This window comes from Phocoena phocoena, chromosome 12, assembly GCF_963924675.1.
Source record: "Phocoena phocoena chromosome 12, mPhoPho1.1, whole genome shotgun sequence".
Taxonomy (NCBI): domain Eukaryota; kingdom Metazoa; phylum Chordata; class Mammalia; order Artiodactyla; family Phocoenidae; genus Phocoena; species Phocoena phocoena.
This window is the reverse complement of record NC_089230.1, coordinates 13,686,250-13,702,699: the sequence shown is the minus strand read 5'-3', so window position 1 is coordinate 13,702,699 and position 16,450 is coordinate 13,686,250. Positions and strand designations below refer to the sequence as shown.

At 38.7% G+C, this 16,450-nt stretch overlaps 2 protein-coding genes across 2 annotated transcripts in view; both read right to left on the bottom strand.

Annotated features, from left to right (window-relative positions):
- LOC136131819 (nesprin-1-like) overlaps positions 1 to 4,744 on the bottom strand; it is a 50,236-nt gene extending 45,492 nt beyond the window's left edge. Inside the window, exons 1-4 of the mRNA XM_065888614.1 lie at positions 4,740 to 4,744; positions 4,463 to 4,640; positions 3,421 to 3,603; positions 42 to 185 (exon numbers count right to left, since the gene is read on the bottom strand). Coding sequence (XP_065744686.1) covers positions 42 to 185; positions 3,421 to 3,603; positions 4,463 to 4,640; positions 4,740 to 4,744 — 510 coding nt within the window. The remainder of the gene's footprint in view (positions 1 to 41; positions 186 to 3,420; positions 3,604 to 4,462; positions 4,641 to 4,739) is intronic.
- A 113-nt stretch (positions 4,745 to 4,857) lies between these two features.
- LOC136132225 (nesprin-1-like) overlaps positions 4,858 to 16,450 on the bottom strand; it is a 144,321-nt gene continuing 132,728 nt past the window's right edge. Inside the window, exons 50-53 of the mRNA XM_065889127.1 lie at positions 15,209 to 15,518; positions 13,853 to 14,017; positions 9,013 to 9,369; positions 4,858 to 4,998 (exon numbers count right to left, since the gene is read on the bottom strand). Coding sequence (XP_065745199.1) covers positions 4,858 to 4,998; positions 9,013 to 9,369; positions 13,853 to 14,017; positions 15,209 to 15,518 — 973 coding nt within the window. The remainder of the gene's footprint in view (positions 4,999 to 9,012; positions 9,370 to 13,852; positions 14,018 to 15,208; positions 15,519 to 16,450) is intronic.

Here is a 16,450-nt window from a genome sequence, read left to right as displayed (position 1 = left end):
GGTAGCTGGGGGCGGGCCAGACGGGCTGAGGGGCTGATCACCTGCAGCTTCTGCTGTTCCCGCCTCTTGGCCGGCAGATCGTACAGGCGTTTGCTGCTTTCATGCACCATCTTCTCGGTTTTACTCAGCCAGTCCTGCACAGGCTCAGCACTTACTTCAAAGTCCTTCATCTGCGTCTTCAGATTCTATGAGGTTTTGGATAGAGTTAGGGACCAAAAAAAAAAAAAACAAATGTTAATAGCAAGTCCAGAGTCTTCACTTGGCATTCCAAGCCCACCCCAACCTGACCTCCCCACCCATCTCCCCTTCTTTTCCTGTCCCCAATGTCTGGAACTTTCTATCCTTCACCTTGGTACCAGGCTAATCTGTGAACAACCCTTTAGAGGTTTTTAAGTTCTACTTTTTAATAAATGAATGTTCATACACGCCCCCTTCTCAGCCTCTGTCACATTTGTTGTTTACACCAGTCACTGCATCCTTTATCATGGACTGGGCTGGATTGTGAGTTTTCATCTCATGCCAGCAAGCCTGCCTGCAAGTAGATTACAAACTCCATGAGGGGAGGGCTGTGTCTGACACTTCCTGGGACACATCATGGGGGTACCTCGCAGGAATATAAATAAGTCCTCACAAACATTTTGTTGATTTTGATTAATGGTGAAACAAGAAATAGCATATGGTTGATATGCTTATTATGTTTTTAATAAACAATTTGTTTATTCTGATTTATAAAGATACAAGAAACAAGAAATAGTATTCTGTGTTTACTACATAAGAATGTTGTCACCACTTTCATTGATAATTTGTAGCTTGTCATATGTATTTGATAAAGTTTTATATGGTGCCATTTCACCTTAGCCAAGGTGTTTATATCTACACTCTATTATTTATAAAAACGCTAGACTGAAGTGAATTTGAAATTTATGTTACCATGTGAACCCGCTAAAGGATTTTAAATTTAAATTTAAATCAGAGCTTTGCGTAGAATTGTCAAAGAGCAAATCCACAAAGGTTAGCTTAAAAATTTATGTGGCAAGAACTGCAGGAGCCTGGGAGAATGGCTCAAGGTTCCATATGTATCCGATCCGGTGTCTACAATGTGGGGACAGTCATGCTGCCATAGTCCCCTCTTAGGGAGACGGTAGCTGGGAATGCTTTGGAAAATTAAAAGTGCTTCACAAATGTAAGATACCAGGATAACTCCTGGAGTATTCTACTAAAATTTAAGCTTCATGAGGGCAGGAGTTCTATTCTGTTTTATTCTTTGCTGTATCTCCAGAGCTTTAAATAGTCCTTGGCAAATGGAAGACGTTCAACAAATATTTGTTGAATAATTAAATAAATTTATAAATTCAAGGTGTTTCCATTTTCCTGCCACTGGAGTCTCATGGGGCCACTAGAGGAAAAACTGGGAACCATGATCAGGAATCAGTGCTACAAAGACATGGGACTGAGCAGTAGGGGCTCAGAGATCTCATGTAAAAAGTTTGGGTTCCTCATCCAAGGAGTAAAGTCAGAGGGCCTGAGCAAGGGGCCTGGGGCACAGGAATAAAGACAGCTTGATACTAAGTCAAACAATTCCTAATGTTCCTCATATGCTTCCTATCCTTGGGGGTGTATAGGCCTCCCACCAAATGTTCATTCTGCATAATCTTCCTGTTATTTCTCCAATGGCTTCAGTGACCACCTACAAAGCCTTAAAGCCTTCCATTTACAGAACTGTATTCACACAACACTTCAGGTCAGAGTGCCTGGGTCTACACCTTGTCTTCAACACTTACTAGCTGTGAGAACTTGGTAGATTATTTAAGCACCTTTTGCCTTAATTTCCTCAACCATAAAATAGAAATAAGAGAGTCTCTACCTCAGAGAATGGTTATGAGGATTAAACACATTAATGTATGTTAAGTGTCTTCAACAGTGACTGGTAAATATTCACTCACTGTTTTGACAGCTCTACCCTCTCTCTTGAACTTTGAACTCACCTTCACTGCTACTTCCCTGGCCATTACCTACTGAGTATATTGCAGGCCCATACAATTTAACATATATTACATTGAATCAACTTTTCTATCCCTTCCCAAACTACTTTTTCTGTCATATTCATGTCTCAGTTAATGGCATCACCATCCATGCCATCTTCTGAACTAGAAACCAAAGACTTAAACTTAACTTCTCCTTCCCTGGGCCCCTCATTGAATTCTTTACCAAATCCTGTTATGTTTTCTTTTGGAGATAACGCTCCATCCCTTATCATTTCTTTAATTCAGGCTCTTGTCTCTCTCATCTGGACCATTATGAAAAGATTTCCCTGGTCTTCCGGCTACTTATTATTCGCCATTCTGGTCTACACTGGAGCCAGAGAGTTGACACGTTTATCTCCAGCTTAAAGATCAGTAGGTTCCTCACTCAGCCTTTCTCAACCCTAGAATTAAGCCCTAGTATCCTAAAGCATCCATTGTACGTAATGAATTAATCTCTCTTCTATGTACCTAGAATGGTATGGGTTATGTTCCATCCTTGTGAAAATTGAGAAAATAAGTCCTGTTCTGGGGTTCAGATAAGGAATTCTGGCCAAGAGTCAAGGTCAAATTGCTCAGTATGCAAGACATTCCACTATCTGGTCCTAATCGTCAACTCCGGTCTTATCTTTGTTGCTTTTCCCACAAAATCTTATGTGAATGTCAAACCCCTCAAAGTCCCCCATTCATAGCTGACACTCATGACACCCTGGCCCTGCACATTCAATTACGGCCTGCATTAATTATGGCCATAATTAAATTAAGGCTCTATTCTGCTAGGAAGTGCTGTTTTAAAAGGGAAAAGAATACTCTCCGTGCCTCACAATTTTACTCTAAGAGTTGGCACACAAAACAGATGATCACAAGAAAAATACAATTGCACTGTGGCAGAAATTATGTTATGATTATAATAAATTCAATTTATGTTGTCTCCGCATAAAATAAAATCACCATTGTCTCTTTGCATACTGAGCTCCAAAAACCTACTACCTGATATGTGCATTAGTTAGACCATCTCAGCCACAGCATTGCCTTACGTGGATATTTCTGTTCAATTCTCTTAGGACAACTTCTTAAACTGAGGGATTTCAAATGAAAAAATAAGTGATATTGCCCAAAAGTAACATCAGTTGTTCCTGGTGGGATGGTGTGTGGGCAAGCCTGTGATAACTGCCCCTACCATGCAAGAAGCTATCAAATTCCTCAGTGAGGTTCACACGGCAACACTGAGCTGTTTCTTAGAGTCATCCAGTTATCTATTAATATTCAGAGAGGGATGACCAAAATCATTAACGAGGGTATTTGGAGGTATTGAATACAATACACTGTATTGTAACTACAATGGCAACAAGTACAACAAACAGCACGGAACACATCCACGTGGTTGGCTATAGTATACCTCCAGGGCAGATACTTTCTGGTGGAGATTTGAATGAAAATCTTTCCAATCTTCTTTTGCAGTTGCAATTTTACCCTGGATGCCACTAGCTTTCTCTTTGGTCAATAGAGTACTCAAAAGTTCTCCTTTAGAAAGCATCGTGTTTAGCTTGTGCTGTCCATTTTCACTCTCCGACAAAAATTCCTATAAAGAAAAAGGTAAGAGATTAGGCATAATAAAATGCTTTATCCATCGAATTTACTACTTATTTCTCAACATAACCAAAGAAAAGAAAAACAATTTTTATTGTATATATTAAGTGACTAAGGTTCTTTTACCCTATTTGTACAATAATACATTATGTATTATTGTATTATGTATGTATCATATCTAATAATAATCGTATGTAACTGACATGGTTATTGTGAAAATTACTGAGAAAATCTGCCTAGAATGTTCAGGCATGATGCTTGTCAGAGAGCTTTTATTATTTCCTAAATCCCTATTAATATATAAAAATAGCATGCATTTAGATCAATGGACTAGTTTCTTTTCACATACACATCAATTGTTTCAAGCACGGATTTACCTGAAATCTGAGTTTCTTAAGCCAAACTTTAATATGCTTATAAAGATCTAGAGGCACATTTTTATTTGTTTTTTATTTTTTATTTTTTTGCGGTGTGTGGGCCTCTCACTGTTGTGGCCTTTCCCGTTGCGGAGCACAGGCTCCGGACGCGCAGGCTCAGCAGCCATGGCTCACGGGCCCAGCCGCTCTGCGGCATGTGGGATCTTCCCGGACCTGGGCACGAACCCGTGTCCCCTGCATCGTCAGGCGAACTCTCAACCACTGCGCCACCAGGGGAGCCCTAGAGGCACCTTTTTAAACCACTTAAGCACCATTATTGGATAGTTTTTTTTTTGGCTGCAAGGCTTGTGGGATCTTAGCTCCCTGACCAGGGATTGAACGCGTGCCCCCTCCAGTGGAAGCGCGGAGTCCTAACCACTGGACGCCCAGGGAATTCCCATCACCATTATTAGAATTAATTGATCACACTCTCACCTGTATTTTCTGAAGACTTGCTGAAACTTCACTAATATTTTGAGGTATATCAAAACATTTAGCTGTAGTGATCTTTGCATGAACCAACCACTGCTGGAAATCCTTGAAGGCTCTTCGAAATCTCTGCTGTAAAATCTGTTCTTTATTCTGACAGCCCTTGGATGCTTGCAAACAAAGACTAAAACCATGATTTGAAACATTTAATGGGAGGAAAAGAAATGATAAAGTAGATTAAAATAATGTTCAACAGAGTCAACAGTCCTGAGTATGTCCTCACACCATTTGGTAATGTATTTAAGATTAATTAATTTCTATTATTACTGAACTCACAACTTAAACAAACCTCTGGCTTCTTATTTGTGTGAAAATATTTTGAATACCAGTAAGGTTCACGCTCACCAGTTATACTCTTTAATCAAGCCAGAAACTTTTCTGCTGTATGTACTCAGGTCTCTGGAAAAACGACAAAGTTCATTCAGCTGAGACTTGAGATCCTCTGTCTGAGGCTCTGCTTTTTGTAAGGCATCCAGTATCTCCTATTAGGAAATCACAAGACAGGGGAACAAGCATTTAAACTGGGTAACTTCCACATCCTCATACTATACATGCATAAATCACATAATAAATTATTAGTGAGGGAAAACCCAACACAGTAGATTCAGTGAAGAAATGAGACCTATTTTCAGGACTCCCCAAGGCATATAATAGTGCTCGGTTAATCTGCATCCTGTTCAAGGCATGGATAGTCACTTGAGCATCCAATGTTACCGGGTAGTCAAATGATCAAGTAACTTAAAGTGGGACAAGAAAAAGAAAAGCAAAAATAGCCTAAATTGTTTAAAAAAAAAAACAAAAAATACCAGTCTGCCTAGGCCATTGGGAGATGTGTATGAATATTGTTGGTGTGGGGTGAAGGTGAAGAGAAATCATTTCAAAGCAAAGCAATACTTATTTGGGATTAAAAAATACATAAGGCAACTGGTTTTATGTAGTTTGTATGGTTAACTTTCATATTAAGGATTTCTTACATTCCAGAGGTCTAATTTAACTAGTAATTTATTCATCTCATAGTTTCATTCATACAGTCATCAAGTATTTGCTAAATGTCTGGCATGTGGAGCTCACAGTTTAACAAATGAGAGGCAGAGACGTGAATAATCACAGTACCGTGAGTACTTAATCCAAAATAAAGTGTTGGGATTTGACAAGTGCACCTCTGAAATCAAGGCCATGGTCTACTGAGTTACACAAGGTGCTCTGCAATCAGAGCTCTCTTCTTATAGCTTGTCACAAGAAGCAAATGAGATCACCAGTGTCAAATACTTAGCACAATTCCTGGCACAGCAGGAGCCTAATTAGTAAAGACAGCAGGTTATTTAAGTGGAACCATGTGGATAATAGTATCGCCAAGGTAAAAAAAAAAAAAATTATTAAGGAGGAGAGGCAAGAAGTTGAGTAACTACTCAGATAGCTGTTGCTGTTACTATTATTATTCTCAGAGATATTTATCAAGACCTGGCCTAGATTTGTAGGAAAACCATGCCTCTCAACAAAGTAGGTCTGTGCGGTATCCCTCATCCTAGAAAATGGCACCACTGTTCTCCCACTGATCTGAATCAGAAAACTAAGCATCACCCTGGCCTTGCCCATTTCCCTTCTCATTCCATACAAGAGAAACGAGGGCTGGTCTATTCTATGTCTTAACTGTTTTAATCAGTTCAGTTATCTCTTTTCTTCTGCTTCTCAGCTCTCATAGACCCCATTTACCCTCTAGAATGGCACAGTGTTCTCTGAATGTGAATCCTGTTCTCTAGTTGTCTCTTCTGTGTTTTCTCAATTCCTCAGTAATTGTGGATCTTGATGCCGTGCTTCCACCTCACCCATCTGGTCAATATGTAATCACATCTCAAGGCTCAGCTCAAATCACAGCTCCTCTAAGGATTCTCTGCCCTCTGTCCCACCTCTTAGGGGCTTATTTCGAGGACTCACAGCAACTTGTTGGCACTCATCGCAATCCACAGTCCCCAGTGGTCTTGAGTTTGTTGGCCTTTCCACCTACACTGTGATTCTGAGAGGAGGGATGCTGCTCTTGGTTTTAAAATTCGTTACTTAGCTTAGTGGCTGGGCCATAGAGGAGTCTAAAATATTTTTATCTAAAAAATTCACAAATAATAACTAGAAAGTTTCTCTCCAAACACTAAAATACTAACTTACACCACATTGAACCATTTATTTAAGGAAGGACATTATAACAGCTAAAGAAATTTACCATATACCAAAAAGTAAAAAGAACCAGAGATTCAAAGTGGTCATTTATAAATTAGATGATATGAAAAGTGCAAAGCGTTTGATCAAAGCTTTTGACTAAACATTTTTTCTGAACTTCATCATAGATTAAAGCATTGTAGCAGAGTCTTTCATTTTATACATATCAGCTCATATACTTCTGTTTCAGTTAAGTCCTAGAATGCATGTTTTTCCTTAAGGTTATACAGGTTAATAAAATTGCTAAATTTCTAACACTTATAACCTAGTGGATATTAAAAAATATGAGTTTTGCAAACAGAGTGAACAAGATATTTTGCAACATGATTTAATATAGTTTACAGATGATGGTCCATTTTTGTTTTTTAAAGGACTTCTTGAGTCTCATCACTTAATTGCAGAAGAGAAAGTAAACACTTGTGAAGGTTTGTGACTATTATTATGATTTTCAACAATGCCGACCCCTGCCTTACAGCAAAACAATGCCAAAGAACCCTGGCAAATCCATTATTTTGTAAAACTTTTCCTACGTATTCATATGTAATGGAAGTATTAGCTCTCTTTTTTTTTAATTAAAATGTCTTCCTAGCTTTATTGCAATATACTTGACATACAACGTTGTAGATAAATTTAAGGTGTATCATGTGTTGACGTGATACATGTATAGGTTGCAAAATGGTTGCCACCAGAGCATTAGCTCATACTTCCGTCTCATCACATAATTACCATTTCTTTCTTTGTGGTGAGAACATTTATTAGCTCCGTTTTTCTTTTTCATTTATTTTTTCTCCCCATTTTATTGAGATATAATTGACACACAGCACTGTGTAAGTTTAAGACGTACAGCATAATGTTATCTCCAAAATAGCATCATTAGAAAGAAAAGAAAATCTGAATATTGGGAGGCAATGTAGTACTGTCATCAAAAGTATGAACTTTGGAGCCAAATATGGAAGTAGATTTAAGCAGGGGGCTGTCAGCTTTGAATTACTAGTACAATTAAAAGTCCATATTCACTTTTGCATTATCCTGTGCATTTTTTATAGGATTCACCTATTATTTTCACTAATAGTATCAATGAAAACTTGGTAGAATAGTAATGTAATCTAAACACAACCAGATCTTTCTTTTCTAAAAATTTCATTCATACTAGTGGAAGAGAAAGGAAGGGAAGCAAAAAAGAACTAAAAACATTATAAATGATTTTTTTGATATCGGAGTGAATAATACTGACCACATGGGACAATTACCAACTTCCTTGTCCCTGTTTTACAGAAGTGTTTTCTGTGCTTTATTCTAGGGCTTAAGCCTAAAGGATAGGAAAGGCATCAGGGAAAAACAAACAAAGAAACAAACAAAAACCCTAGAAACATTATAAATAAAATAGTATAAAGAGATGATTATAAAGTTTTATTTTGTGGTGTGCTATATTTCAAATATTTGATTTAAAACAAGACAATGTTGGAAATACTACATGACTTACTACAATACTGGCTGAAGCTATTTTGAAAAGATTATAACATAAACAGAAACAGAGAAGTTTATACTAAACTTCCTTTTAAGGACATCCACGATTCAGAGCACTATAAAACTGCAGATATCGAAAGGCTTTCCGTGATACTATTTAACAGTAAAAGAAAGAAGACTTCAAGCTTCTGCCCATTCTTCACTCTTCCTTTTATGCTTCCCTTCCTCACATTCTGAAAGAGCAGCTATTAGTTTAAAAAAGAAAAGAGTCCACAAGGCAACTGATGAGTGTGACCAGGAGTTCTGTTAACGGGTTAATTCAAGCACAGCTGTCAAATCCACACACAGGAGAGCTAACCAGGGGGAAAACTATTAGTTGTGCTTTAGGAGATTACCAAACGTTTCTTCCAAAGCTATAAATTCAATCATTTAATTGTTAGAGATAATTCCCTGGCAGGAAAACAGCTATGACTCTCGGTCTATTTATGCCTGTGCCCACAGGCCATTTTTTCAGACTGAATGGCTGAACACAATATTACAAACTCTTACACCATAAGAATGAAAGTAAAATATTTCCACTTACAGTAAATGCTGCTTATGGTAACTAAAAACTCCCTCTCCCTTATGTCTGTATTTTTACAACGGTTTGATTTATGAGAAAAGGAAACAGATCAGCTTTACAAATTTAGTTAGGTAAACACTTATTTTTCCAACTGTGAACGTTGCATGTTCTTAGTTAGCAAGGATTTTTTAGCAACAAGGAGCGGCAAACAAAAATTTGAGCAGAGCCACAAAAAGAAAACAGGAAGCCAACTTACCCGGCCCTTCTGCCAGCATTCCACTAGCTCCTGATCTGTGTTCCTGCCTTCCAGGAGGGCTAACTGCTGAGCCCAGCTTGTCAGGAGGGCACCGAACTGTCCCAGGGCCTCCTCCAGCTGAGCCACTTGGCCTGAGAACTCCTGCTCCGAAAGGGCCATTTGGCTAACCAGGTTCTCCAAGCTAGTCTGAGTTTGGAAAACGCTGTCTTCCCACTGCTTCCAGTCGGCACGCAGGGCCTGCATCTCCGTGTCCAAGAGCTCACAGCCACTGGCACTTGTGTTCTGTTTCACTGCAGGGGCCAGCGACTCCACTCTGCTTAGACGGGTTGCACCAATCTCTCTGGAATCCAACAGCTCCTGTAATGGAATATCACCATGGCAACCGAGAAGGCTCTGAGTCACTTGGGCTGCAAGTTTCCAAATGTGTACAGAGGGGGACCCTGTCCTGCTAGGGAGTTTTAGCAAGTGTGCTGCAAGGAACCAGAATCAATTCATCCCCCTTCTCCTAAGTCATAATAGCAGAGAATTATCATTGTGAGTGCCAAGGTTTGTGGCCAAATGAGTTGAGGAAGCCGCAACATCCTGAAACTAAAGAGGGACCCTGAAATCAGGCATTGTGTGAATATGTGAAACTATCTAGTTAGTGATTTAAATATTTGCCTGTGGTGTATTGCTCCTGTAAATGTGTGAATCCTATTTTTCCCTAAGTTGACGTCAAGACAAGTGAACGACGATTGCAGAACTGTGCTCTACTCATGTCTCTACCCCATTTCCATTTTCTTCCCCGAGATGGTGGCTTAAACCATACTTCCGTTCCACTAGGAATCAAGCTAACCCATCACAATAAAAGAATAAGCCCAACTCGATTTCAAATACTTCAGAACGTTAAGTAAACATTTTTATAGTAACTAAAATAAATAATTCACAGACATACTTATTCAAAAGTTCAAAGTAACCTTTAGACAGCATTCATTTATTACTCTTATTTTTACTTATAAAAACCTCACTAGAAATTTAACAGTTTAACTGTAACTTTTAGGCTTAAGGCACAAAATACTCTAAAAGATAACAAGATAAAATTAAAATATGAATTGTTGATTAGGTTAAATAGTGGCATTTCTTTCTGAGAATAGATTCTTTTACAGAATCTATGTGGATGTTTGTATATTTACATATTTATTGCTAAAGCCAGGATTTTGTTAGTATTAATACAAAATTATGACTTTGTTCCTGGATTAAATAGAAGGAAAAGATGATTATTAGGAAAAAAAAACTTCCAGAAGAAAATCAATTACAAATTAACAAGTATAGGAAAAACAGGGGTATTAAGTATGAAGCATGTTTAACAAATTATGTTAAACACAACTATATCTTAGCTAATCTATATAATATAGTTCACGTTTCATTAGATTAGCTTGAAATAAATATATCTTCTCACAAGTATATACGAGAGCCACATTTTAGTATAGATCATTTGAAAGCATTTATATAGCGGTCCAAAGTACAATCTCATGAAATCCTTATATACATTTAGCATTTATATACACATTCATCACCCTTTTCTTGGCAGTAGGATGCTAAAAATCTTTTTTGTTTTTCAATGCATGTGGTAAGTAGTGATGTGATGAAGAAAATAACTTTTTGAAAAGAGCTAGGTATAACTATTGGATTTAAACACTTATAATTTTCCTCTGTGAGTGATTTCGAATTTCCTCTGTGAGTTCGGAGGGTATCTACTATCAAAAATCAGTTTCCCAAAATACTCTCTAAGGCATTATCCCAGTTTTCTTTGCATGACCTTGGGATATTTCAATATTTGCAATCACTAATTCCACTCATCCAGATTTTGAAGAAGGATATTACTGTTTAAAAGTGTTCTGAGGGCTTCCCTGGTGGCGCAGTGGTTGGGAGTCCGCCTGCCGATGCAGGGGACACGGGTTCGTGCCCCGGTCCGGGAAGATCCCACATGCCGCGGAGCGGCTGGGCCTGTGAGCCATGGCCGCTGAGCCTGCACGTCCAGAGCCTGTGCTCCGCAACGGGAGAGGCCACAACAGTGAGAGGCCCGCGTACCGCAAAAAAAAAAGGGTTCTGAAATGACTTTTTCATGTATTTCCCCATCTTGTATTTCAACTGTAAAAACATATTATATGCACATAACACACCCTCATACACACACACATTTGGCTTTGAAGTTGCCTGTTCTTGGTTACTGCTGGGGGTGAGGAGGGTTGACAGTGAAGGACAGAGGAGGTGCTACCTGACTTTCTCCAAGGTCCCTCCTCACACACACTCCAGCCTACACTCAGGCCTGACCCGGACTTCGATAGAAAACCTCTGTCAGGCTGTGCATTCTCCTTCCCAAACCCCATTTTCTTCCTGCCAGCTCCTTCTCCCACATTTCCTATATTTTTTGAAGTGTTGCATAAAAGCATTTCGGAAAAAGAGCATTTGGCAACCCAGAAAGCAGCCTTTGTAAAAGAATTTCCTTGCTTTTCTTTTCCTTTTCTTTTTTTTTTTTTTTTTTGCAGTACACGGGCTTCTCACTGTTGTGGCCTCTCCCGTTGCGGAGCACAGGCTCCGGACGCGCAGGCTCAGCAGCCATGGCCCACGGGCCCAGCCGCTCCGCGGCATGTGGGATCTTCCCGGACCGGGGCACGAACCCGTGTCCCCTGCATCGGCAGGCGGACTCTCAGCCACTGCGCCACCAGGGAAGCCCTCCTTGCTTTTCTTATATCGACATCTAAAAGCATGAGTTCATCCTTGCTATCTGGTCTTCCACCCTACTCTTCACTCCCCAATCCATGTCATCCAGTTTCTCTCCTGACTGTGGAAATGGCTCTCGGTGATCGCCAAGCAGCCTAACTGCCCAGTTCAGGGGCATTCGTTAGTCCTCCTCTTTTATTTTAATTTAATTTAATTTATGTTTTACTTTTTAATTTTTTTGGCAGCGTGGCATGTGGGATCTTAGTTCCCCAACCAGGGATCGAACCCATGCCCCCTTCAGCGGAAGCATGGAGTCTTAACCACTGGACCACCAGGGAAGTCCTGTCATTAGTCCTCCTCTTAACGGCCACTTCTTGATGTTTCTGTGATGATGACCACCTCCTCCACCAGGGGCCATGGTGGCACCACACTGTCCTTTCCCCTCTCATTATTATTTCTCCTCTCTTTTCTCCCTCTCCCTTTCAAGTTCTCCTCTGAGGCCCCTTAAATATTGATAACGCCCGGATTTTGGTCCCGTGTGCATCATTCTGTTTGCTTTATACGTAGGTCTTGGTTTCGTTCACTCTGGTGGCTTCAACTACGAACTGTGTGCTGATCATTCCAACTTGTGTCTTCAATCCAGCTTCCTAATCTAAAATTCAGACTTGAACATTCAACTACCTCCTGGACATCACCAGCTGGCAATTCAAATCCACCTGTTCGCACTGAACACCTCATCCTTCCTCTGTAACCCGTCTCCTCTGCGTGAACTTGTTTTCCTCAGGTGGAGACAGCCCTGCTGACTCTAGGTAAAGTCCTGACCTTCACCTTTGACTTTTCTCACATTGTCACTCCACAGCCAATTAAATCACTCATTTACGAAATCCACTTTTCTTATCGTGTTCTATGTGGCTAAATGCTTTATGCGCATGATCTAATTTAGTCCTCAGAACTACTCTGTGAAACAGGTACTACTGTTATTCTTATTTTACCAACTAAGAAAGAGGCTTGAGGACATCAAGTGGCTTGCCCAAAGACACAGCTAGAAAAGCAGCAGAGACGAGACGCAGCGTCAGGGTCTGATTCTAGAGTTGAACTTGAGAAGTCTTATGAGCTATCGTTACATTTGAGGTATTATTTTATAAACATCAGTTTGTGCATCATCATTCCCTCCTACACTGCAAGTGCCTTGAGGATTCAACCCTGGCTGAATAAATGGATAGATGGATGGATAAATCAAAATATTAGTGAGGAATATATGAAAGTATTCTAGGGAATCACACAGGTAATAAGAATTTAAGAAGTGGCTTTATGTGATTATCTCACTTAAAACCTATGTGGTCATTGTAAGATTTAAATAAGGTAATACTCTCCGAACATTTAAAAGTAAATCCTCAAAATATAGTTATTATTGTTATCATCAACTATTATTTTTATGTTCTGATTTCCAGCTATCACATTCCTGATCACAATTATACTACGTATTCCAGCATTTCCTCATCTATAACTAAGCAACTGAGGCTTTTATCACTGCCTAGTTTTCAGATTAAAATCTATTATTTCCACAGAGGGGAAATTATTGTAATTTAATATTCAAGTAACTAGAAATATACTTGTTCCAGCTCCCTCAGATAAATGAATTTCGGTTTTTTCAGTTGCCCTTATATGCAGTAACTAGGTGATAGTTTTAATGCCCTTTAAAGTACTGTCTTCCATTATGTTGTGCTATTGGCTAGGAAGGCAGAATAAAACAAGTGAATGGCATTTCCCAGTTATTATTCAAATGTGTTTAACCAACTTACTTCATAAGCTTTTCTTCCACTGTGCTAGAAAATAGTATCTGGTTTTGTCAGCCCACTAGTCTGGTGCATATTTCTTAGGCTTTGATGCTATAGCAATCAGCACATTTGCATACAGAAGCATCTACAGACAATGTTCTATTTTCCTCACCAGTGTAAAGTGTTTTAAATTCCCTTTATTCTCTTGCTTAAGGGCAAGGTAATAAATACCAACAAATGGAAAATAGGAAGAAAACATTTCGAATAAAAAATCTTATCTACAGAATCTTTATCACAGGTGTGTGATACTCAAGAACCGATGAAAGAATGAAGTTATAAAAATCTGTCCATTTTCTGACCTTAATTTTAGATAATTTTTTCTGGGTGGCTGATGAATCTCCAGACATATCCGACCACCGATGAAGGTCTTCCTTTGCTGAATGCAGCCAATCAGTGAATTCCTGGACTGCGTCTAAATACATGAGATGATCTTTCACAATCTCTTCTACTTTCCTCATTTTCTCCTAGTAGCCAAAGAAAAGAGTATTTTAACAATAGCAATTATTGAGAATCTGAAATCAGACAAGGTAACAGGTCTCTTAATCATCTGAGAAGATTTCATTCTTATTCCTGAATTTTCTCTATGTTTAATATCTTTAAATGAAAAGATCAAATTTTAATTAGACTGAAAGACATTGAAGAAGCAACCATTTTCCTTTAGGTATTTTTTTAGTTTAGCTTAGAATAAAAATCTATGCTTAATGAATGTTGACTAACATCCCTCACTAATAATCCACTTAATTATTATTATTATAACTATTTTTGTTATTCAGGCAATTATTTGTGTTGCCTTTGTGTACAGTATTCTGCTCAGTACTTTACATGCATTTGCTCGTTTAATCCTCACGACAGCCATATGATGTAGGTACTATTATTAACACTATATTATAGGAAGGGGCCTCCAGAGGTTACAGAGATTAGGTAACATGCCCAAAGTCATATATCCAAAAGAGGGTCAAAGCCAGATTTCAAATGTAGGTCTTTTTGACTCAAAAGTCATAGCTCTTAATCACTACCAAAATAAAACTTAAGATAAACTAACACATATGTTAAAAACTGTAGTATTAATAATACAAAGATAGTTCCCAAAAGGAAAACCAAGAAGCGGGGAAAAAACTTCTCCCTTACTTTCTTTAACATTCTCACAAATACACAAAAGAAAACTCAGGAAGAAAGTAATAATTCAGAGATAGAACTGAGAGAAAACCTTGATATTACATGAAGGAGTCTATTTCTTAGAGAACAGGAAAATGCAGTTTTTACTAAAATGAGAAATAAACAAAATACTTGGTACATGATTGAAATCTGGGAGGTAACCAGACTTGCTTTAATACCACAAATGTTAAGTGGCAGCGAAAGAAAAAGAACTCTAAACACTGACAATTGAGTCTCGGGCAATCTTACAAAGAAAAGAAGTGGGTTGATTAACATTCTAAGTGGAGAAAAGATGAAAAACCAAGGAATAAAAAATAATCCCAAAATTGCAGAAAGAGAGAAATTCATGAGCATTCATTGGTGAGAAATGACCCTTTATGTAATACCTGTTCACTAAAGGTACACATAGTTTCAGAGCAGCCAGTTCTCCTACAATTCAACCCATAGGGTATTCTTTACCTGAACCTTGAAGGTTTTTTTCTTCACTATAAAGCACTAACCTTGGAAATGGTCATTATATCATTAAACTGGGTTTTCAGCTCCTCTTGAGCCGCTTCCTTGAAAGACTCATCCTCAGTCTTCTGGTAGAGCTCCCTGGCCTTGGCAGTGAGTCGCTGCAGGACTGCGGCGTGATCTTCCGCCTCAGATACGACGGACTGAAAGTGGTCCAGAAGGGAAAACTTCTCTTTCAGACCCGGCTGCGGTTGCAAGGGATGTTCTGCCTTTTGATCCACTGATTCCATCCACTGCTCCAACTGGTTTTTCCTCTCTAGATAGTCATTCCATTGGCTAATCACAGACTCTAAAGTGCTAGAATTAATGTCACATGTTATAAAAATAAGTTATCTTAACATCTCTACTAAAAACCAATCACGAGGGCATTGCAGCCATGTAAGCTGTACTGAATGCTATTGAAGTGATGAAAACACTGCTTTTAAGTGCAGGGAGAAACATGACTCCTCTGACCCACAACACAGTTTCTTCGAATGAAAATAAATCTATGTCAAACTTGAAGATGTTATAGTCACATATGCATCTGAGGATTTGTCTTCCAAATGCTAATTGTCTAAATGAACAGACACATATATGTGTTACACTGAGAAAACATCAGCTCTGGGGCATCAGTTACATTTTATTTAATATACATCAATTCTTTATTTTCTTGGACTCAGTTTATCTTATTAAAGTCAGATGATTATTTAGTGACAGGAGTTAAAAATGTAAGGTATTCTTTCTGGGTAAATAATATAATTAGATTGATTTTTCACTTAAGGATATAATGCACAATGTTTAGGGCTCCTGTGTTGAATGTGTGAAGGAATGAAGGTTCAGTGCATTAATAATATAAGAAATTTAGTCACTGAAGTCACGTAAGTAAGAGTCAAGTAAATAGCTCTCCAGACAGTCAAGTAAAAGGCTCTCCAGACTGGCATTTTTAAAACACCTCCAATATTCAGCTTTATAAACTATTCAAAACTCACTTTCAGTGACCCCTCACACCCTCCCTTGCATATAATCCTATGATCCTGGAGTTATATCTGTGGTGAATGTACTTCCAAATTGTTCCTTTTGCTCAAATTGTTCCTTTTACATCAATAGAAACCTCATCATACATACCCTAAAGCCCTATTCTTTCCTCAAAGAATTTTCTAGAAGGTGCAAATCAATCTCAATTCTCCAGAAGCTACCCCCAAGCCCTGCCTTCTTCCACAGTCTCATAGCATTTCAGTAACACAGTCTGA